General features: G+C 37.1%; 1 protein-coding gene across 3 annotated transcripts in view; it reads right to left on the minus strand.

Annotated features, from left to right (window-relative positions):
- aplp1 (amyloid beta (A4) precursor-like protein 1) overlaps positions 1 to 24,731 on the minus strand; it is a 71,077-nt gene that overhangs the window by 5,006 nt on the left and 41,340 nt on the right. Inside the window, exons 2-12 of one of the 3 annotated variants that reach the window (XM_046862947.1) lie at positions 23,915 to 24,100; positions 17,144 to 17,273; positions 14,599 to 14,708; positions 10,688 to 10,884; positions 8,821 to 9,107; positions 5,852 to 5,979; positions 5,673 to 5,747; positions 4,226 to 4,384; positions 3,272 to 3,400; positions 414 to 513; positions 114 to 281 (exon numbers count right to left, since the gene is read on the minus strand). In XM_046862947.1, coding sequence (XP_046718903.1) covers positions 114 to 281; positions 414 to 513; positions 3,272 to 3,400; positions 4,226 to 4,384; positions 5,673 to 5,747; positions 5,852 to 5,979; positions 8,821 to 9,107; positions 10,688 to 10,884; positions 14,599 to 14,708; positions 17,144 to 17,273; positions 23,915 to 24,100 — 1,669 coding nt within the window. Of the gene's footprint in view, positions 1 to 113; positions 282 to 413; positions 514 to 3,271; positions 3,401 to 4,225; positions 4,385 to 5,672; positions 5,748 to 5,851; positions 5,980 to 8,820; positions 9,108 to 10,687; positions 10,885 to 14,598; positions 14,712 to 17,143; positions 17,274 to 23,914; positions 24,101 to 24,731 lie in introns of all 3 variants that reach the window. The other 2 variants (XM_046862946.1, XM_046862948.1) reach the window with 2 other exon arrangements.

A 24,731-nucleotide genomic window follows, 5' to 3' on the forward strand; every position in this document is an offset into this window, starting at 1 on the left:
TACAGAATTACAATAAAAGACAGAAATATATTAAATAAGTTTAACACAATAATCAAAGATAAAAAAACGAGTCTTTCTTCATGCATCGGATTCCAAAAATAACTGGTGAGCACCTATGCGAGGTGGATACGGACGGTTCTGGAAAGCTCTCTCCTCTTCCTCTTCATCCTCCTTCTCTTCCTCGCTCTCGGCAGGAAGCAGCTCCTCTGTGGTGCGCGTCTCCGAGAACGACGTGGTCATGAGTTCGCTGATGTCACCTCTCTCCGTCCGCACCAACTCCTCTGCATGGAAGCAGACACAATGTGTGTAAAGACGCAATGCGAATTTAGTATCTGTACTCGCAATGCTATTATATGAATCGTTTCTAAGAGGTCTCGTTACTAAGACAAGATTTAGGGCATGTCAGATCGTACGGATCTCATCGTGAAGCTCTTCAGCCAGAGTGGGAACCTTATAGAGCAAAGCCAAACTCTGGTTCATCCTCTCCTCGATCACGTGAAGGTGAGTATAGACCTGAAATCATCAAAACACACTTAGTGAGCGGAAAGTAAGAATGCAAGTTTCTAAATTTTAACATTTTAAATAAATTGTGTCATGTTTTAGCAACATGGCTTCCATTTCAAAAAGTATGTAACAGTTTAGACCATATGTGTCAAACTCAAGTCAATTACATCCGGCCCACAAGATCATTTTATATAGATCTATTATTATTGTTATTAATGGCCCGATATAAAACGCTGATAACACACAAACTACAGATCCCATAATGCAGCACTTCAGCTGCCTTTCCCGCATCAATCAAGTCAAGCTACTGTTGATGTATACAAAGCTATTGGAAAGTTATTGCGGAGCCCCTCACAATAATTTGTTGTTATTTTTACTTAAAGCTGAAAAGCAAAAAATGTATTTGTTAAAAAATTTATAAGTTAAAAAGCACAAATTTTATTTATATTTCCAGGTTGTTTTTTTGCAGCATGTTCTGACTTTGCAGCATGTTCATATTCTGAATTTGTATAATTTTGACAGTTAATATTTTTTTGGAGAGCAAAATATTTTAAGTTATTTAGAGTACAAGTTTATTTCTTTATTAAATGGCATAAAAGCAAAGAAATTGGATTATTTTGATTTGTTGTTATTTTAACGTTTATTTAAAAGCACAATTTTAATATTTTTTTTTAGGTGTTTTTTTGCAGCATGTTCATATTTCTAACTCGTATAATTTTGACAAGAGATATTTTTATGGAGAGCAAAATATTTTATGTTATTTAACGTTTAAGTTGATTTATTCTGGAATAATATTCCTGTCTGTTTTTATTCATATTTATGTTAAAAAAAAACATTTAGTTTTAGTGTGTTCAATAAATGTTTATCCTGTTCCCGCGACCTGAAGTGTGTTTTAAATTTTGGCCCCCTGTGCAATTGAGTTTGACAGCCCTGGTTTAGACAGTTAAATGACCTTAAGTGTAATGAGGTCGTATGGATTTTACACAAATGCGACACCAGTTCACCTCTGGTGGCGTTAATGAATTTGTTGAATGAAGGTAAAATTTGATTGAAGGAAAAGGGTTAGGGTTAGCCTAAGTGTAACCCTACTGAAGTGACAAAGAATACAAAGTTTCCTCATTTAGAATGAAACATTCGAATCAGGAATAAAAAACAAGTACTGTTTTATTTTATTTTAGATTAATTTTTCAGCAAAACTTTTATTCCTCTTACAACACAATAACCTGATGACACACCTTTTATTAATTATTTAAATGACGACATCCTTTTCTAGTTAAATTTTTCATTTCTGTTCATTCCTGTTCAATCCTGTTATCACTTATGTTATATTCAATCACAACCTCTTTTTTCTCATTTTAACTTACAGTAACTGTAGCTTTTTATATATAAAAGACACTATAAAGTCTAAGCTGACACTGGAGACTCCTTCCATAAAGCTTAAAAAAATATCATATATATTTCTTTGATGAATAGCATGCATTTTTTTTTTTTTTTATGTTTCTTGTTATATAGACCATACCCTGTACACCTTACATGTCTTTAAGTTATTAACATTAACCTGGTATATGAATTACACAATGCACTACTGTCAGAGGAGCTGAAAAAAAAAACTTAACCTTCTGACAAAACAAATTCAAGAATCCTGTGGTATAATAACAGAAACCTTGCTGTACTATGCGATTGTTCTGCGAGTAGGTAAGCAGCCAGGTCTTCATGTAAAGCTCTATTAAAAGCTCACAGGCTGAACAAAATCCGTCGACTACAAATATTTAGTAAAAATTGTTATTTTAATTAGGTTGTGTTATTTTTATGATTTTTAATTGACTTGTTAGAGCATGTGCGAGTAGTATGTGTAGTCACGTGCACCCACAGCTGGAACGTTTTCTGCATTCAGATTCCCTGTACTTTAATTACTTTGCTTAATATTGGGCTGTTAATGAGAAAATACTGCAAGGAGAAGAGGTATAGAGCTGTAGAAGTGGTGAGTGTATAAATCAGAATCAGTGCATAAATGCACATTTCTATTATTTACATAAAAAATCTCAATGGACAGAAGAATGATTTAATTTAGGAAAGAGTGGATGGATGGATGAATGGATGGATGGATGGATGGATGGATGGATGGATGGAGAGGTAAATGGTTAATGAATTGACAAATGAACAGAAGGGTGAATATACAATAGATAAATGGTTAGATAAACCAAAAGATGGATGAATGGATGGGTGGATCAACTGCTTAATAAATGGATGATTAGATAAGCAAATTGAGAATAGATGGATTGATAAATGGTTAGATGTATGAAAAAACTAGATGAATAGAATAATGGTTGATGGATTGCTGGATGGCTGGATAGATGGATGGATGGATGGATGAATGGAAGGAAGATTGGCTGGCTGGCTGACTGGCGGGCTGGCTGGCTGGATGGATGGAAGGAAAGATAATTGTCCCATAATATATTTATCTAGAATTTCACTATTTAAAAGTGTTGATCTTTTGTTTTTATTTAATTGTTGTTCTGATATTTACATCATATTACTTCTGTCATACAATTTTAATATAATATAATATAATATAATATAATATACAATTAGACATATGGGAACAGAAGCGCTAACTGTGGAAGTGATGAGTGTATAAATAACAGAAAATGTGAAATTAGGTAAAGAACATAACAATAAATGATCACTAATAGGGTTGGTCGAAGCGACTGGATTTTTGGTAGACGGAAAGAAGACAGACTGACAAAAACCCGTAAAGAGTGAGCACCTGGAACTTCATCTGCTCAGCCTTCTGAGGGTCTACAGACTCGATGTGCTGGTAGTGACGCAGTGTATGTCGCCGATCCTTCTGCTCGGCAGCCAAGTAACGCTTCAGAGCCTGCAGCACTCGATCTGGCTATATGTGGGAAACGTTTGTGTGTGTGTGTGTGTGTGTGTGTGTGTGTGTGTGAGAGAGAAAGTTAGAGATTAGTACATGAATTTTATGAGTCATTTTAGCAAATATTATGTGTGTATAGTGTAAACTAATAGTAGATGTTCAATAATAATCAGACATTCATAACAAAACATTAGGTAAATTAGTAAGGTTATGGTGTTGTTAGGAAGTCTACAGTGGCTCGCAAAACTATTCACCCCTTTCAAATTCCACATTTTGTAACGTTACTACCTGAGGTGCACTTAACTGGGATTTAATGCCATGGAAGTAGAAAAAAGCACATAATGAGAAAGTGGGAGTAAAAATTAATATAATTTGCATAAATTATTCACTAATGTTTACAAACAGTGAACAAAAGCTTGCAGTCGTTTACGTTTTTACCCTTGTTGCTGCATTTCATGCATTACATTAGTTAATCAGTTCCCATATAAAGTAACAACATTTGTTGAATAACTGGACATAATCTATAGGCTAAATATAAGCTTCATGACACATGAGCCTATTAAATCCACTTCAGTTCCAGGTTGCAAGTCAGTGAATAACTATGGTTTAAAATGAGCTTAAAGAGTACAGTATGTGCATGTGTGGGTATGAGGCTTAATTTTGCTGTGTGTGTCAAGTCAAGTCAAGTTTATTTCTATAGCGCTTTTCACAACAGACATCTCAAAGCAGCTCAAAGCAGCTTTACAGAAATCAACAGTCAAGGTGAATGGTGTGCATTTATCCCTGATGAGCGAACCGTGGCAACTGTGGCAATATACATACATACATACACACACACATTACCTGTGGTGGATCGCTCTGCACAGCACTCAGGTAGCTCTCGAGTGCCAGGCGGCGGTTGTTGTTCAGTGTGGCTACGACGCGGGCAAGATGAGTCTCCACAAGCCTCTGCCTCTCACCTGCTACCTGCTCCTCCAAAGTCTGTAACACGGCCTGGAAATGCTGAGAGACACAAATGCAGAAAGAGTTTATGTCAGCTTTTAAAAAAAAATTTAATATTTTGTCTTTATGTGTGTGTGTGTGTGTGTGTGTGTGTGTGTGTGTATATATTGGTTCTCACAAAAGTAAGTACACCCCTCACATTTAAGCAACCATTTCATTACTTGTTCTCAACCGACAATACTACAGAAATCAAAATTGGATATACTTTAGAGTAGTCAATGTGCAGATTTACTGTCCTCTGTAAATAACTCAACATACAGCCATTATTGTTTAAATAACTGGCAACAAAAGTGAGTACACCCTAAATGAACATGTCAAAACTGTGTCCAAAGTGTCGATATTTGTTGTGAGCTCCATTGTAATCTATCACTGCCTTAATCCTCCTGGGCATGGAATTCACCAAAGCTGCACAGGTTGTTGCTGGGATCCTCTTCCACTCCTCCATAATGACATCACGGAGCTGCTGGATGTTAGACACATGGCACTTCTTGTGAGAGCTTTAGAAGAGGCTTTCTTCTGGGATGACAGCCATGCAAACTGACTTGTAGCAGTGTGTGGCGTATAGTCTGAACACCGAAAAGCGAACCTTCTGCTTCTGCAACCTCTAAAGCAATGCTGCAGCACTCATGCATCTGTTTTTTTTAAGCGCCTTCTGCACCTGATGCACAGCAAGAGGACTCAACTCCTTTGATGGACCCTAGCGAAGTCTGTTTAGAGTGGAACCTGTCTTGAAAAACCTCTCAATGACCCTGGCCACTGTACTGTAACTCAGTTTAAGGTTGTTCCTGATCTTCTTATTGCCTCTGCATCTTTGTGGAGAGCAACAATTTAAATTCTCAAATCCCCAGGCAGTCTTTACCATAAGGTGCCATGTTGAACATCCAGTGGTCAGTATGAGAAAATTATACTCAAAAGACCAAATTTTAACTGCTCTAATACAAGATAAACAATATGTATGCCCCTGTCAAGCAGACAAAAACATGAACATGATGAATAGGACTTGTGGCTTTGCATGGTTACAAGATGTACAGCTGTTATCACTTAGAATGTACTACCCATTTCTTTTGCCAGCTATTAAGACAATAATGGCTGTATATTGAGTTATTTTTAAAGGGCAGTAAATCTATGCTGCTATATACGCTGCACATTGACTATTAAATAAATCTAAGTTTCATTTCTATAGTATTGTCCCTTGAGAAGGTGTAGTACAATGGTTGCTGAAATGTGAGGGGTGTACTCACTTTTGTTAGATTATTCAAAATGTTAAAATATTCACTGCTTGCCCTACCTCATTCAGTGCCTGGCGGTCTGATTTCGGGAGGTTCTTCGACTGGTTATCAGCCTCGGCCCACTCCTTCATAATCTGATCCGACACACACAAACATCTTAGAGTCATACGAATCGACACTGTTACTGACACGCAAAAAAAAACCTTAACGTGAAGTACAAAATGCGTTTTTTTCACACCTCGTTGATACGTTTCATCCGTCGCTCCTCCAGATCCATCTTGGCACGGAGGAAGTTGGCGTGTTCGCTGTCATCACTGGGCATCTCGAAGTAGACGTCTACGCCGTCTGTAGGACGCACCGTGGGCACTGGAGAGAAGAGCATGATCAATCAAGCAGTCGGTTAATGAACGATTGATGATTTAGAGTCAACTGTATTTAACTAATTACACTTGTGTCTAGACTTTGAATGAACACTACAGAAAAATAGTAAACATGGACTGATTATGCTGATTATGTGCGTATCAGTATAATGTGCATTTAAAATACTCAATAGTGAAGAAACAAAACTGGCATGTAAGTGCACTTTTAGTTAATTTAGTTCTCCTTAAAAAGACTTTCATAAATAAGACGCATTTACAGTACTCTGCTCTGGTTTCAGCACGCTTTAAATAAGTGAATTTCATTATTATATCTAAATAACTAACATGATATATAAAGCAAATCTGTCTTGATGAAAGGTGTAGTGTCTGATAATGTAAGGAAGGACAAAGAAACCTGACAGTGAAGACTGAAAGTGGAGGCTAGGAGGAAGAGTATCAATCAATACAGATATAATGTCAGACTACTCAGCATTATTGAGTTAGAGATGAAGCCGAGATGGAGGCACTGCATTTGCACTATCCAGTATAAACTCCGATGTGTGTGTGTTATGAACAGTAGAGTATGGGACACCCCACCACAGCCCTCAACCAGCCTCCATTGGGAAGTAAGATCTAATGAAATTCTCTTATAAAAAATGTACAGCATTTGAAATTAACTCCATGTAAAAATTATATTGAAATTTGTGCTAAACAATAAAGACAATCTTGGGCAAATGAAGTAACCTAATTCTCACTCGCTTCACTAAACCAATTAGCATGCTAGTGAGTGGCATTGTTCGAATTTTACCTAATAATAATTTACTTTTCTCAGGATTTATTATATTGAGGATTGGGCACAGGGGACACACACTAATTGAGTGGAATACTAAAATATTTTATATTATATACCTTATATACCACTGCACTGTTAAATGTGCAAATCTGGCTGGTTAGACGGTATTAATTCCTTTTCTAAGACAAAAGCTCAGACTCAGGCGGCAAGTTGATCAAATAACAGGTTTGTATCAATTCGTTCGTTTTTAATGTGTTTTCATAGTAATGAATGGAGACTTGCATTAATGGATGTGCCACAAATAAAGTCTAATAACAAATTTTTAGAGCCGTGATGTTTGTTTAACATTTAAAAAAGTCTCTGTAGGCAGACATCTTTACAGTGGAACCTACAGAACACTGAGCTGCCACTATGCTATGGCTTTAATGGTGATTTCTGAAAGTATTGTCTAGCATAAAAATGAGAATACATCACGTCTCTGTAACACTATAGGTTGTTTCGATATTATTTGCAAGTTTGGAAGGATGAGTGAGCTGCTTTTGGTTTTCAAGTCAATCTTTTATCTCACCAAATGCAAATAACAACATAAACTACCGAGTCTACCTCTTGATACTTTGATATACAGTACAGACCAAAAGTTTGGACACACCTTGTGTGTCAAACTTTTGTCTGTACTGTATATATATATATATACAGTACAGACCAAAAGTTTATATATATATATATATATATATATATATATATATATATATATATATATATATATACAGTACAGACCAAAGGTTTGGACACACCTGCTCATTCAAAGAGTTTTCTTTATTTTCATGACTATGAAAATTGTAGATTCACACTGAAGGCATCAAAACTATGAATTAACACAACTGAAAATATGTCATATTGTAGGTTCTTCAAAGTAGGCATCAAGAGAATGCCAAGAGTGTGCAAATCAGTAATCAAAGCAAAAGGTGGCTACTTTGAAGAACCTACAATATGACATATTTTCAGTTCACTTTTTTGTTATGTATATAATTCCATATATAATTCCACATGTGTTAATTCATAGTTTTGATGCCTTCAGTGTGAATCTACAATTTTCATAGTCATGAAAATAAAGAAAGATCTTTGAATGAGCAGGTGTGTCCAAACTTTTTGTCTGTACTGTATGAACAGCCTAAACACTAAACACACATACATACACTATATGGATAAAAGTTTGTAGATAACAGACCATAAGATTTGTACGTGTTTTTGAACATCCTATTCCACATTCAGTCCCTATTTTCTGTTATAAGAACCCCCACTCTTCTGGGAAGACGTTTACCAGATTATGGAGTGTGATTATGGAATTTGTGCTCAATCAGCATTTTATTGAAAAGGTATTCAATAGATCAGAGCAACATTGAAGGCCACTCCGACCTGTGTAAAGGTATAGCTTCATGGAGCTGGCTTTGTGCACAGAGGCATTGTCATGCTGGAGACTTTAATTCTACTGCATTCAAAGACACGCTGTACAATTGTGTGCCTTTAACTTTGTGGTAACGGTTTGAGGAAGAACTATAAATGGCTGGAAAAGTCAGGTGTCCTTGTCATTTCGTCCATAAAGTGTACAAATTGTAAACAGCATCAAAACAGTTATTTTAGAATGGGTAAGAACAGAACTCATTAGTCTCACAACTGACAAAATAAAAGTTCAACTTTTGTTACACACTGCTGACTAGACAAATTGGCATTCGAGTTCTTTAATATAGCCAGATGGCGACTAACTGATGATGCAGAACACTTGTGATGAAGAAGAGCCCAATACCTCTTCCACATTTACTGCGATCTGGCTACAAAGAGAAAATGAGGAACATTACAAATACAAAGATATGGCCTTTATTTATAATGCAAAGCCTTTTAAAATCTTTCACAGAGGCTTTATTACACATTGCCAGTATAAGTGTGTAAAGCATTCAAAAATATGCAAGGGCATTTCTAGAATCCCACAGCCTCAGTGCATTGATTTGTAAATCTGTATTAGAGTTTGAATTACAGTTTGATGTCAGAGCCACTCACCGTCTCCATGTGGCAGAGGTTGTTGTGTAGGGGTCTTGGCACCCTGAGAGTTCTTCTCATAGTAGAAGTTCTCCAGATAATCAGAAGCCTGATAGGTGCCCGAGTCGATGGAGTACTCGTACTCCTCCGGATCCTTCACCGTTGTGGGTGCTGCCTCTTCGTCTTCTTCGTCATCTTCATCTTCTTCGATTTCTTCTTCCTCCACGGCTTCTTCTTCCTCCTCCATGTCATCCTCCTCTATGTCTGTTTCAGGGGAGGGGCTTGGTGTGGATGGAGTCACCTTCACGCTGCAGTGAGAGAATTATAAAACTGTTGTAGATCATGAAATGTTAGCATTTTAATACAGTTGCTGCTGATCCATATTGTGATCCGAGTTGATTAGTTTCTAAAAACAACACCTCTTGCAGTGTTTTAATTCCAATTTTAATACAGCAATTATACAATATTTTTTAAAAATGTATATATTACAAATTTGTACTTTATTTATCTGTTTATCGCTTACATTCTAACAACTACAGTACAATCGTTCCCTTGCCAGCTTTTATTTTTCAGAATCAAGAATTAGTTATTTAGGACTATAGTATAAAATCATTTAACAATTATTAAACATACCACATAACACACTGTTATTATTCTTTGTGATATGTCCATAACACATAAAATTGCTTTAAACTAAGTGTTCTGCTCTTGATAAAGTGCAACTTTATCTGGCAACAAACTCAGGCAACAGTTTAGTTTATGCTTGACCAATACACATATTTTTTACTGGCTTCATTAAGGCACTGGTGTTGGTGTAAGCGGAAAAATACAACGCCTCTATTTCCTAAACGTTAGCAAATGGCCTTGTAAGATAATGGTCACTGAAGGATTCAGATACGTGAAAATCAATCTGCTTCACACAATGGCCTCCAGCTATTCATGAGTTTTCTAACAGATATCTTATTTAATCTTCATTATGCATTATTTATTATTCTTTAGTTTCCTGTTCACACACATGGTATATTTACTGTTTCACATCATACCACATGTACATTCCTAATACTGCTCTTTTATGATTTAATGACTAAAAATGATGCTGTTCTATACAGTCTTCTTCTTCTTCTTTCGGCTTCTCGCATTAGGGTTCGCCACAGCGGATCATCCGTCTCCATACCCCCCCTGTCCTCTACATCTGCCTCTTTCAAACCAACTACCTGCATGTCCTCCCTCACCACATCCATAAACCGCCTCCTTGGCCTTCCTCTTTTCCTCCTTCCTAATCACTAAAAGCACTGTTACTGATACGAGGTAATGACAGCAAAATCTTTGTACTGGGTTTTCACTTATAGATCATTTTATATGTGTATGTATTAAATATGAATTAAATATATATTTTTATTGCCATTCTAGCACTTTTAAAATGAAGGATGGACACAATGCATGATATTTTGCCTGGCATACACCTGGCATTTCCAGCTTTATGTGTTTTTTTCCCGAACTGAAACCATAAAGTTAGATGCACATAATTGTACAGGGTGTCTCTGGATATGGTAGCATTACATTTTCCTTTCACTTAGAAAGACCTAAAGACCTAAACCTGTTCCAGCTGGACAAAACCCGTGTACACAAAGCCAGCTCCAGGAAGACATAGGTTGAAGTGTAAGATCTTGAGTGGTCTGTTATAGAGCTCTGACCTCAACCCTATTGAACGACTCTGGAGTAAATTGTTTACTAACACCCAAAATCCTTTCAGAAGTGTGCAGATTGTTATAACAGCGAATGTGGAATTGCATGTTTGAATAGTACATATGACTCTTATAGTCAGATATACACACTTACATGCAAAAAGTGCATTGCATCTATAGAGAATGGAGGTAAATGCTCCTACCTTGTGGTCTCTTTCTCACCGGCCAGTGATATTAAAGGCGGAGTTGCTCCCTGTGCACTGTCTCCACCTTCGTATTCGCCACGCCCACTAGCCCCGCCTCTTCCTGGGCAGCAGACGTACTCTACACCCCGGAAACGATCGCCACATTGTAACAGCATCCCGTAACTATGGAGCTCAAGGCTGTCTGCTGCACATGCCTACAGAGAGCCAGAAAATACAGAGCAGAAAGAATGAAGGTCACAACTTTTACTGTATCTACTGAAGTTCAATAGAATTCCAAGCTGCATTCTGAGACTTAAAGCAACATGATGTAAATGTATCAGTTAAATTAACACAATTAAGACAGTTGTTTATTCTAAGGAGGGAAAAGTAATCTTTTAATTTGGGATTTTTAAGATTTACAGCAATAACTGATTACCAACATGACGAAAATATGAACAGCTACCATTGTTATTTTTCAAAGTAAAATGGGTGTGAGGACTGATAAAAACATTTGATATCAATGTGATTGGATTTCAATGTTAAAGTCACATTAATGTTCACTAATTTAACCAAATTCAATATCTCAATGCAATGGCATGATCATATATTTTTTTTAATTGCTTAATAATTTAGAAATGATTTGTTGTCAAAATTGGAAAAACAGCAATCCTCCAAGTTAAGCAATAAACATGACTTTTACTGAATGAGCAAAATATTTCTTATTCATTCATTATTCAAGGGGGATAATTCAAGTTGTAGCTATACTATAACTATACCACCTTTTAGACCAATCCTACATTCTCTTACTCTGCTTTTACTTTAACAAAAAGTGGATTTAAAAAATTGCCTCATGATCTCAAGATTAAGTGCACATGGGTTACGCAGCAGGACAACAATCCAAACCACAACAGAAGTCCACCTCTGAATATTTAAAAAAACAAAATGAAGGTATTAAATTGGCCTAGTCAATGTAAGGATTTAAATCTGATTGAGTTGCTGTGGCAAGTCAAGTCAAGTGGCTTTTATTGTCATTTCTACTATACACAATGGTACACAGTAAAACTTACTTTCAGCTTCTCCCATTAGGGGTCGCTACAGCGGATCATCCATATTCATGATCCGCATGTTCGATTGGCACATATTTTTACGCTGGATGCCCTTCCTAACGCAACCCTCTCCATTTATCCAGGCTTGGGACCGGCACTAAGAGTGCACTGGCTTGTGCAACCCTAATGGCTGGGGTTGGTTCCCTGACTGGGGATCAAAACCGGGCCGCAGCGGTACACAGTACACATTAAAAATTAGACAACGTTCCTCCAGAACCCTGGTGGCATGACTTGAAACAATAAGAGTTGGACAAATTTCTTCCACAGTGAGTTATTAGGTTTTGGCAGCATTTCTTTTTTTTTTACATAGGGCTAGGCAGGTTTGTTCAGCTTTATTTCCTTAATAAATGACATCACTGCGTTTTGTATTTACTCGGGCTATCTTTGTGTACTATTAAACTTTGCTTGATGAAAGGAAAAATTTAAGTGTGACAAATATGAGAAGAATAAAAGAGATCAGGCAAATACTTTTCACAACACTGTATATACAGTAGACAGACAGACAAACAGATGGACAGACAGACTCCTGCACAGGACTGAGGTCATTTAAGTCCAGTGCAGGAGAAAAATGAGAAAAAAAATCTGAAAAAGAGGCCAAACAAATGAACACCAAAGAGGAGAGCAGGCCGGAGATCAGGCAGAAAAAGAAAATGATGGAATTAGGATAACAGAATGTTCCGGAAGATGCCAAAGTAAATGTCATGACATTAAAACAACATTCCATTCCCTCGCTCTTAAACTGATTTTCCACATAAAAGTGTCACAACTAAATACACTGCTTGAGATTTTATACAGGATTGAAAAATCCTTTTTGAATAAAAGACTCTGCCAGGCGCTGCTCATTTGGTTAATGTCATGTTAGAATGTCATGTCATGGTCATGTCAGGTTCATATCATGCCATGTTATATGCGATGTCATTAACTGGCTCCATATATGGACTTTAATTCACTATTGCAGGTCTCCTGCTGTTCTCTTTAGCGCTGTTCCCGTGTTTATGGCAATTACATTTCTGAATTATGATTGTCCTTGTTGTTTATGGTCTCCCTTAACGCTTTGGTATGTTTATATCCTGTTCTCAACTCTATAAAAGGTCAATCATTTCGGTTTTAAAGGCTGTGATGGGTGTTATTATGGATTATACAATTTATGGCGTGTCTTTTTGATAGTCCAATTGCAAAGCAGTGTTTCTTCAAGTGCAAATATATTAGTTTATTAGCTGTGGTGTGATTTGCTGCATTTTGAAAGTCATTTCAGGAATGACATTTTGTGTGTAAATGAATTCTTCCAATGGGCAGGTATTACAATTCTATTTAATATGATGATTAAGAAACCTTAATTTTTAAAACAAATCTTAAATATCTGTCTCATTAGCTCAAAAATAATTTGATTAGTTATGGCTTTTTATGACTGTGGTAAAGTTTTATCACCAATTACAATCACCATTTTATTAGAAATGTGGCACAAGCTTTAGATCCACTTGTTTAAATATCTCTCGAGCTTTCTGAGTATTAATAATCATTCCTGTACTTACATGTAACATAGTTCATACGTTTTTTCACTGGGAAATACCCACTAAGTTCCTGAGCAATTTACCATCCAATTTAAAAACAATTATTGCAATTCTTTGTATCTCACTACTACTTGTATGAGTTCATCCTAAACATAGTCTATCAACCAAATGATATCTGGTCAGAAGCCAGAAGGTGTTTCTTTTCTACTGATTTTAACCAACAAACAAATTTGGATTTTGGGGGGCAAAGTTGTTAATCTTCTTCTTCTTCTTTTTTATTTCGGCTGCTCCCATTAGGGGTGGTCACAGCGGATTATCCGTCTCCATACTACTCTGTCCTCTCCATCTGCCTCTTTCAAACCACCTGCATGTCTACCCTCACCACATCCATAAACCTTCTCCTTGGTCTTCCTCGTTTCCTCCTTCCTGGTGGCTCCATCCTCAGCATTCTTCTACCGATATACCCCATGTTCCCCTCTGCAAATGTCCAAACCATCTCAATCGGGCCTTTCTCACCTTGTCCCCGAAATGTCCTACATGCACTGTCCCTCTAATAAACAAAATTGTAATCCTGTCCATCCTCATCACTCCCAACAAAAACCTCAACATCTTCAGCTCTGCTACCTCCAGCACCACCTCCTGTATCCTCACCACAGTCCTATAAACTTTCCCTTTCACTCTTGCAAATACTCTTCTATCACAAATCACTCCTGCTATCACTCTTCTCCACCCACTCCACCCTGCCTGCACTCTTTTCTTCACTTCTCTAACACACTCTCCATTACTTTGCACTGTTGACCCCAGGTACCTGAACCCCTCCACCTTCTCCACCTCTTCTCCCTGCAACCGCACCCCTCCACTGCCCTCCCTCTCATTCACACACATTTACTCCTACTGCACACTTCACTGCTGTCACCTCTTCTCTCAGCCTGGCTTCCACTACTCTTTCCCATAACTTCATGGTGTGACTGATCAACTTTATTCTTAAAAATCGGCATCATCCAACCTTCTCTCTCTCATTTTCCTCATTCATCAGCTGCTCAAAATACTCCCTTCAGTGGGGGTCCCAGTTGTTGTGTAATTCATATATTTTTTACTAAAATTATCTTGGGGACCTGCCAAAGTCTACTTTTTACTTGTCATGGGGGTCCCTAATGTCCCAGATCCCCCCTCCCCCCAGCACCCCCTCAATTCAAGCACTGCTTGCAGCACATCCTTCCCAGTTCGGTTTCTCTGCCTGGCCAATTGGTACAAATCCTAAACTGGTAAATAAACTAGTAAATCTGATTTTAAGGGGAAAAAAGTCTCCCACCTCTTTAGCAATGTTATGCCAGTAGATGTAGCTCTCACAGGAGTCCATCTGCTCCTGATGCAAGAAACGACAGCGGTCTGGAACCAGAAGAGCCTCACTCACGTACTCGCCTACTGTCCAGAAAGAGCAAGAATTAGTGATTGTAAAGGGAATGGCAAAACGAGAGCGACAGCAGAGAGACACAAATATAAATGGTCAGAAATATGGACGTCAGTATGACAGGGGAAGAGTGTAAAACTAAATATCAGTTGGCAGGTGAAATCACTGTCAAAAAGAAATCTCACTTTCAATTCATGTCAGATAACAGAAGAGTATAAAAACCTCAGAAATGGCAAACAGAGTTATCAATGCTCGTTTTGGGCTGATGCAGAACACTTAGAACAGAAATTATGATGTGTGTGTTGTTCAGGAATAAAGGACAAGGCCAACTAGAGTGAAACAGCTGCGAGTGCAAATTCTGCTTGTTCATCATAATTAACAGCTTTGCACTGCAATCTAGCAATCTGTTTTTGTATTGCAATCTCAGTTTCCTCTACGGGATAAAGGGGTTCAGGCTTTAACTGCATATGAAATTTTACATAAATTATGCAAAGCGGTACATGCAATGCATCTGTCCCTTTGTAAATGTCAGCATGGCAGGAGAAAATGTACAGTGATTAAATGTACAGTATTGGTGGGCTGGAACAGTAAATATGGGTTGGCTGTGGGTGACTAAAATGTCTCAAAAAGGTGGGAAATTGCTGCTGATGGGGACTGGTGGGGGGTCTGTGACTAGGATTGGATTGAATGTGAAAATGACCTACAAGCAGGCACAGTAAATGACTAGGTTTTGAATGACTGCTCTGTCACATATGGCAGCTTATGAGGTTGAGTAGTTAGGTGTGGTCTGCTCACAAGTTGTCTACGTCTAGTTTTGGAGTGGCCAGGAGCATGTTTGCTAAGACTAGGAAGCGGGAATATAGACTCTAGAAGTGTAACAGCTACTGTAGATAAGACTATAGGTGGTAGTTTTATTTTTTTATTTGTAGAGCACATTTAACAGAGAACATTGTCTCAAAGCAGCTTTACAGCGATAAAGCGGTTATAAAATAATGTATAGGTTTGTTTCTTATAATTGTTTAAGTGTAATTTGTCCTTAATGCGTAAGCCAGTGGCTAATGTGGCAAGAAAAAACTTAATGAGATAGCACGAGGAAGAAACCTTGAGAGGAACCAGACTCAAAACCCATCCAAATGCTGGTATGAGTTAGGATTAATTTAGGGCTGATTAAGGTTGGTGTTACCAAGGATTGAATACATAGCTTTGTAGTGGCTTCAAGTTAGATTTGATATGGGTTTGTTGAGGCTAAGAGTGTCTGTGGGTTGGAGTCGATTGTATTGAAGGGACTGGTGATGGACTGATTAGGGTATCAGTTGCTACTGACTGACTGTGACTGAAGTGATCGAAGAAACATTGTATATGTGTTGGAATGATGGTGAATATGTTCAGAGTGATCGAGGTGGAGAGGCTAGGTTTGGAGAGGAAATTTGTCAACTGATTTGAATTGGAGCAAATAGGTGTTGTAGTACTGTTCTAGGGCTGAAAACTAATGTTACTTCAACCCCATTAAAAAGTAAAAATGTGTAGAATGTAAAGAAAAACAAAAAGCAATGTTTTGCAAATCTCATAAACCCATATTAGATTCACAATTCACTTGTATACCTATTTATATGGGAACTAAGGAGACCAATCGCTGAAGTTTTCAGAAATAAATATTTATCCATATGTGTCTGAAACAAGATTCTAGCAGCTCAACAGTTCTGGATGCCCTTTATTGTATTTCCTGTTTCCTGATGCGCCAAATGATTTTAAATGGTGAAAGGTCTAGACTGCAGGCAAGCCAGCTCAGCACCTGGACTCTTCCACTACGAAGTCATGCTATTGTAATAGATGTAGTCTGCAGTTAGCAATGCAATCTTATGTTGAGGAACATTATTCTGAAAATGTTCCACAATTTGTAGACGCAGTCTTTCACAGATTGGTGAAGCTCTGCCCATCTTTACTTCCGAGATGATGAGTTCTGATGAGTTGCAAAATGTTTCATTTTTAATAATACTTACTATTGTTGCCCCGTCCCAACTTTTTTTAAATGTGGTGCAGCCATTAATTTAAAAATTACTTAATTTTTCCTTAAAATGGTACATTTCCTCAGTTTAAACATTTGATATGTTTTCTATGTTCTATTGTAAATAAAATATAGGCTTATGATATTAGCGAATTATTCCATTCTGTTTTTATTGATATTTTACACATTGTCCCAACATTTTTGGAATTGGGAATGTACAAATTAGAAAGCATGAAGTTCGCTGAGTTACTAAGGTAATCATGTAGACAAGTTGTGCTGTAGGGTTGACTAATTAAAGATAGGGTGGCTAAAGGCCTACAGATTGGGGCTGCTATATGCAGGGTGCCTATAGGCCAAATTGTCTAAAGGTGGTGTATTATTTATGGGTGGTGTAGCTTGGGATGGGGTGCTCAATGTAGTAGCGCCTGATTTAGGACTTACCCAAACAGCGATAAGGAACGACAATAAAAGGTCGTGTCTGGCAGTGACCCCATCCTTTCTTACACCATGCTGGGATGGTAACAGGAGTAGAAGCTTCTTCAACATGGGAAATCTGCAAACCGGGGTACATCTAAAATACACACAAACAGACAGAGGAATAAAAGTCAGGTTCTGGATTGATATGAACTGAGATAGGAAAGATACGTTAAAGATGGATGGAAACAGTAGAGGTACAGCGGGTGGGGTTGGCAAAGTTAAAAAGTGAACGATAAAAGAAGAAGAAAAAATATCCAAGCTCTTGATGGAGTGCTAAATCTTTATGCACACTGAAATATTGTCTGGCTTTTAATTATTTAGTGCACATCCTAACCATTTCTATTATCTTTATATCTAGTCATAAATTGAAACTTAAATTTAAGTACCTTTACATTAAAACATCGAAACCTTCGAAATGACCTTGCCGAAAGGGGTAGAATTTGCTATGGAGGCATATTAATCCTGTGTTAAGTCTGCTGGTTTTTGAAGGTATAGCTATCTTTAGAGCTCATAGGTTTAAGTTGTTAGAGACCATATAGTGAAAATCTGAACAAACAAACTAAATATATACATATAAACACAATTGTGCATTATATAATATGTTATCATGATATAATACAAAGTCCCAGGTGAGCCATAAGTGTCACATTAAAAAAGTGAATATAAAATTGTTTTATATACCAACTAACTATCATCTAACCAGACACATGAATGCTGAAAACATCCTGAGTAATAACTAAAGTTGAGCTAGCTAGCATATATTTTAAAACCTTTTTATAGATAAAAAAGATAAACAAAACTATGCAACAAACTGTTCTTTTAGGATTATGTATTAACATTTTCCTGAGATTTATTGTTACATTTCTTAACAAAAGCATTCTGAATGAATAAAAATGACTCTCTGCATAAAAACTACACTAAAATGAGTCAAAACTGCAATCCCAAATCATGGCTACTGCTGCTGTATATCGGAAAATGTAAACAATACAGGCAATAAGAATAAACCGACAATTTCAAAGTCATGAATACCACCAAAATGAGGCTGTTTATTTAGAATATTGGCATACACGTAATAAACACGACCCATTTGAACACGTCGTGTGGTGTAATTGTACTGCGGTTTTGTTATCGTATTGCCTATAGAGTAGCCGAGGTAGTCACAATGCGCTTTGCAGATAAAATGCGGCTCTCATTCCTGTTTAAGCTCTTTCCCTCGTTAATGTGGCGTGATAAGCACTCCTGCTCCCGGCTCATTTGGGAATACACACCTCAAGCTTACTCTGCAAAGTTGCACTCACATCATGCATTTTTATATGCTGCAGCCAGCAGGTTATGTTTTAGCTTCTTTATGGATGCTTTACACGTGCCCTCTGCAGCCCTCAGAATACTAATCTAAGCACTCATACTGTACAGACTACGTTTCAATACTGTTAAATGTATATTTAATATACAATTGTTTGGTATAGGAAATAACAAAAACACCCCACATTCTTGGTTCTTATTTAGAGGATCAAGGAAGTTATATAGTTAACACAATTTTTTTACAATTTGATTGCAGTGTGAACATATCGTCACTATATAACTTCACTAGGAGCCTTTGCATCATATAATGCACCTGATCCAGTAAAATATGATTATTTAATGCGGTCACGAGATCTAATCATTTCGGTCAATATTGATTACATTTAAGATGGAAAACGCATCTCACAAAAGTGAATACACCCCTCACATTTCAGCAACAATTTTATTATATCTTCTCAAAGGACAATAATATAGAAATGAAACTTGAATATTTTAGAGTAGTCAATGAGCAGTCAATGAGCAGCTTGTATAGCAGTACAAATTTACTGGCCTCTAAAAATAACAGCCATTATTGTCTAAATACATAGCAACAAAAGTGAGTATACTCTAAGTAAACATGTCAAAATTTGTGTGCAAAGTGTCGATATTTTGTGTGAGCACCATTTTTATTTAATCCTCCTGGGCATTACATTCACCAGAGCTGCACAGGTGGTTGCTGGGATCCTTTTCCACTCCTCCATAATGACATCAAGGGGCTGGATCTGAGCCAAACAAGTTTTTCTTAGTCTCATCAGACCACAGGACGAGAAATTTATGCTCTTAGCCATGTTGTCTTCAGCAAACTGCTTTTGTGTGAGCACAAATTTTTGTGTACTTAAAGCACCACATATTAACTGTTTTAATACAAGATACACAAATATGTATGCTCCTGTCAAGCAGACAAAAACATGAACATGATGAATAGGACTTGTGGCTTTGCATGGCTACAAGACAAACAGCTGTTATCACTTCGGGTGTACTCACTTTTGCTGCCAGTTATATAGACAATAATGGCTGTAAGTTGAGTTATTTTTAGAGGACAGTAAATAAGTAATGCTATACAAGCTGCACACTGACTATTATATATCCAAGGTACATTTCTATAGTATTGTTCCTTAAGAAGAGATACTAAAACAGCTGCTGAAATGTGAGGGGTGTAGTCACTTTTGTGAGGTACTGTATTTGCCCTTTGCCTGGGGGTCCAGGATGATGTTCTACTTTCATCCTTGTGAATCCCAAAATCCAGTTATTAATGACATCATTGTGAAGCATTATATCGTTTTTCTTATGACTAGGCAAACAATTCTATAATTATTGTTGTGGCTTTGGGACATATAGCAACTACCCTCTAAGATTTACTACCAGTGTTAATACCCTTTGATTTCCATTTGGTTTCCATTTCCATTTTGGTTTCTATTAAAAAAGGTCCATCTTTTGTAACTAAAGCACAGGAAATCCAATGACTCAATCTGTGGCAATGGTGGACGACGAGTCCACAAATCATGTACTTGAAATAAGTACAGACTCACTAATTAAAATATTATTCCAGAAAAAGTAAAAGTGCTCCCTTTAAACTTGTATAACTTGAATAAAAGTACAAAAATATTTGTCTTCAAATGCACTTAAGTATCCAATGTAGTATAATTTATTATGGCTATAATGTCCTATTACAGCCATAATAATACTACATATTTCATACCTCTCTCTCTCTCTCTCTCTCTCTCTCTCCCCCTCTCTTTTCTGTCCCGTGATTCCAAATTGTTCTCGCGGTATTATCTCTGGCTTTTATTCAAAGCCTACATCCTCGATGACCTTAAACATACTCCCACCACTATTAATAAAAGTTTTTATCCACTCATAAATAAAAAGGAACGACTGATTTAGCAAAATGTAGTTGAGTAAAAAGTAGGTATTTGACTTTGAAATCTCCCTCAGATGTTATGAGGAAGAAACCTTGAGAGGAACCAGACTCAAAAGGGGAACCCATCCTCATTTGGGTGACATCAAGAGTTTGATCATAAATCTTTCAACAATACAGAAATTTAGTTTATAATAATTTTTTCTTATTTTGACAACAGGAGTTTTGAGAAAAAAATAAGTAATGGAGTGGGTGATGAGATGTAGCCTGGCGTTGATAAGATGTGACAATTTTCCTGTAAAAATAATTGTAAAAAAAAAATAATAATTCTGTTAATCTTATACTACAGCAATGTGCCAGCAATTAAAATGTTTATCTTATAAACGATCAGTTTATTACACTTAAGAACTGTATCTCATCACATTTAATGTTGTGGAAAATCTTTCCAATACCAGTTTCTTTTTTTTTCTTTCACTTAAATAAAAGCGAAGAAACTCAGCAGTAAATGCTCCACTGAGATCCAGCTAGATTTACCTTATTATAAGCTCCATTTGTATGAAGAATACAAAAGAGAGCTATGAGAAATTCCCTCAGTGCGAAGGCATATGGTGTGGGATTATTCTGTCTGGCTTTGTGAAAGCCCTCGGCTGGTGTGCAGCCTTCTACAGTGTCCAGCAAGGAAATGACATATTCTTTGGCTTTATCACTTCATTAAGTCTATAATGTGATAGGTCTCAGTGGGATGAGTGCTCATACCAACCATGTGTGTGTGTGTGTGTGTGTGTGTGTGTGTGTGTGTGTGTGTGTGTGTGTGTACAGTTTGGGGTACTGTGCCAGCACCAGACATGGCCAGCATTAGACATTAGCACATTAGCATTGCTTGGTTAAGTATGCTATGTAACAGTAGCTGGAGAAACAGTGCTCTATTTAAGGGATGCTCATAAGGAAGTGTGCCTGCCTTGGACAAAAAAACCCCCCAAAAAATCCATGCCATGTATTAGCAAATTTAGACATAAATTAAATCATATAATTTTTTAAACAAGTAATAGGAATGTATGTTAAATACTAATACATAAAGGCAGAATATAAGTGTATAACTCATATCAGAGCTGCACAGCTGTGTTCCCATAGGCTAACATGGCTGCGGCGGTTAAGGTTTGACACCCCTGCCTGTAAATTAAGGGAAATGAAAGCAATCTGGCTCTACAGTATAATACCCAAAAATTGGTTTTCATATTTTTTTTTTATTTTTAAGCATGTGAAATTACATGTAAGGAAAAACAAATGCGTACAAATGCAAATACAGCTTTAACTGTTCTCAAATTATCCAGCTAGCTTGCTTCTGCTTCTAAAAGAAAAGGAATCTAATAATATCCCATGCCTTTGTTTTTTTTTTTAATAATAAGCACGTTTAAACACAAATGTGGCACCAATATTGTTCACGTTTTGTATAAATGGCGATACAACAATGCACCAGATTCCACTGTGAGACAGTAAAAAAACAAAAAAAACAACACAGCATCATCTTTCGTCTATATGAGATCAGGGCAGAACACAAATCTTCTTAAGGGAGAGAAACTACTGTAGCTACGCAATATTCCTCCCCCTGAGGGCCACGGTGAAAATAAACCTCTGTGGCTGATTGATGGTGAAAATCATCATCATTTTATTGCACATCTAATTCACCGTCGCTTATTTGCAGCAGACTGAAACGATGAATAAACGAAGCAATGCAAGATCGTGTAGTACGCTTTTAGAATAATAATACGTCCGTCGTGTGACGAGGGATTGAACGGCTTTGCAGCGATTTGGTCGACGCGAATATTCAAAGTTTACTGACATAAAATCTGACTGATAAAATGCAATTAAATATATTTTCTCAGATGTATTCACTAGCTGGGATTTGATTGGTCAAGAGTTTGCTAGATTTGCAAGGTTTAATTGGCTACATGGGGTTTAAACCAGTCACGCAAGGTTAACAAACATTTTGGTAGTTTTAGTTTGATTGACTCGTCAGTGATCGATTTAATTTCTAAGATGGGCTTCACTGCACAAACTTCTGTACTGTACTGGTCAGTGCTACTGTATTACTGTTTTTCCTTGTCTCTTGTTGTCTTTTTTGCACTAAATGCTGTGCACTTTGTGTTGTTACTGTAGTTTAGAGTTCTGTGTAGTTCTGCGTTCCTTTTGCTAATTATGTTGTTTGCTGTAGCACCTTGGTCATGGGGAAACGTTGTTTCGTTTCACTGTGTACTGCACTGTATATGGTTAAAATGACAAAAATGTGTACCGTAATTTCTGGACTATTAAGCGCACCCAAATATAAGCCGCACACACTGAATTTTTTTAACTAATTTTTGCCTACATTGAAACTAATGAACTTTACACAGGCAGAAAGACAGTGTCTGCTACACAGCTTGTATCTAAACAGTAGCCTACCAAGAAAGTCATTGTTCACTGTCTTCCTCCTTCCTTTCACTACAATTTCTCTCGAGGGTTTTTCTTTTGGCATCGTCATGCGTTTAAAAATCACCATCGGTGAATCTTTTCTCCCGATGCCGTGCAGCTCAGAACACAGGTGAAGTGTGTTTTTTCATGCCCGGTTGTTTTCAGCGTTACAAATGATTCGCATTTCCTGTAGACAGTCCGAGTGAGCAGCAGGTCAAACGCCAGAGGAACATCATCCATATTTATGATGTGGTGCGGCCCGATTCAGTGGGAGCGCATCTGATTTAATATAAAGAGTTTCATTGGTTCACCTGAACCCGTTCCGCAATTTCATTGGTCTAATGTTGTGGGGCTTAGTTTTTTGGCTTGAAGCTTGTGAAACCGGGAAACCCAGGAAAAATCCATAAATTATCCGCTTCATTGTTTTAGCCGCGGGAATCAAAGAGTGAAGAAAAAGTAGCGGCTTATAGTCCAGAAAATACGGTACTTGAATTAAAATCTGTTAAATATGAGGATGCATCAGAAAAAGTTGATGAGAAAAATCTCACTTCTTTGCCATATTTGATTGGTCAGCTTAGGTTCACTTGGTTTAGCTACTTGCCTCAAGTAGCTGGGGCTTTATTCATTGGCTATGTATGTTTGCGGAACTAACTAGGATTTGTAACATTGGCTTGTTGGTATTTAATGGGTAGTTAATTGATTATTTAGGTCTTTATTAGTTGCAGAGGTTTGATCAACTTGGGTATTTATATTTAATATATATATATCTATCTACTGTATATATGTTGAGTTTTATTTGACTATCTGCAGTTTTTAATTGATTCAGCTCTAATATTTATTTAAGTTTCTGGGATTTTGGAATAATGTATTGTGTTCAGCTGAAATGAGATCTGAGTGGTGAGGAGGGCTAAAAATGTTTTTTTTTTTTTTTTATTATACATTTTATTTGTATCCCTTTTTATTTGGTCTATGATATACACCTTGCCAAGTGTGAGGAAACCATGGTAAAGCAAAGAAAATAATGCATGATATGACAAAGACACCAACAATTATTCAAATATAGTGTTATATAGAGTTTTTTACTGTACCTCTTGACAGTAGGACAGGATCTTGTTGGGCTGGGTAAAGCAGCCTTGACGGCCCTGTGGGTCTGGTTCCCACTGACCTGTCCCAGTGTTTAGGTGCAGAAGCTGACGGCCACAAAACATCGCAATCTGAGGCTCAACCACTAGGGGGCCTCCCACTGGTCCATTTACCTCAGTCATAGCCAGACCCTGAGAGGGAGAAGCAGAAACAATTAGCATTCTGAGTGTTTGAGTGTTAGAATGTAAGTATAAGATCCCATTGCTTTAGAGATGTTTCATCTAAACAAGATTAAACATCCTTTCTTTACTCAGATATAAAAAAATAAATAAACTCTACCGAAATCATTTTTAATCGCTACACTTTTTTTTTTTTTTTTTTTACTGATGCGCCACGTTTAAAATCAAGCACCACCGCATGATGCACACATCCGGCAACTAAAACCGTCCGTGTGAAAACAGCAAAAGACCCGCCTGGTGTCCTGATGATTTACGCAATTCAAAACAGCGTAATTACTTTGAAACATTTACAAGAATATTTTGTCTTTATGCTCTGTTAAGTATAGTTTAATTAATAATTAACATACATTTGCATAAAGCGTCTATATTTGTCCACGCCCATGTTGATTAGAATTTAAGGTACATCCAGAACAGATAAAATTGTGCGATTAAGTTGCAAATAATCATGAGTTCAAATCATTTGATAAATCATGATTAAATATTTTAACCGATTGACAGCCCTTGTGTATATATGTATATGTATATGTATATATAAAATCACTCTTTCTTTTGGAACTGGTAAAATAGCAATCAAACAAAACAC

The sequence above is a fragment of the Silurus meridionalis genome, chromosome 12 (genome assembly GCF_014805685.1).
Source record: "Silurus meridionalis isolate SWU-2019-XX chromosome 12, ASM1480568v1, whole genome shotgun sequence".
Lineage (NCBI taxonomy): Eukaryota > Metazoa > Chordata > Actinopteri > Siluriformes > Siluridae > Silurus > Silurus meridionalis.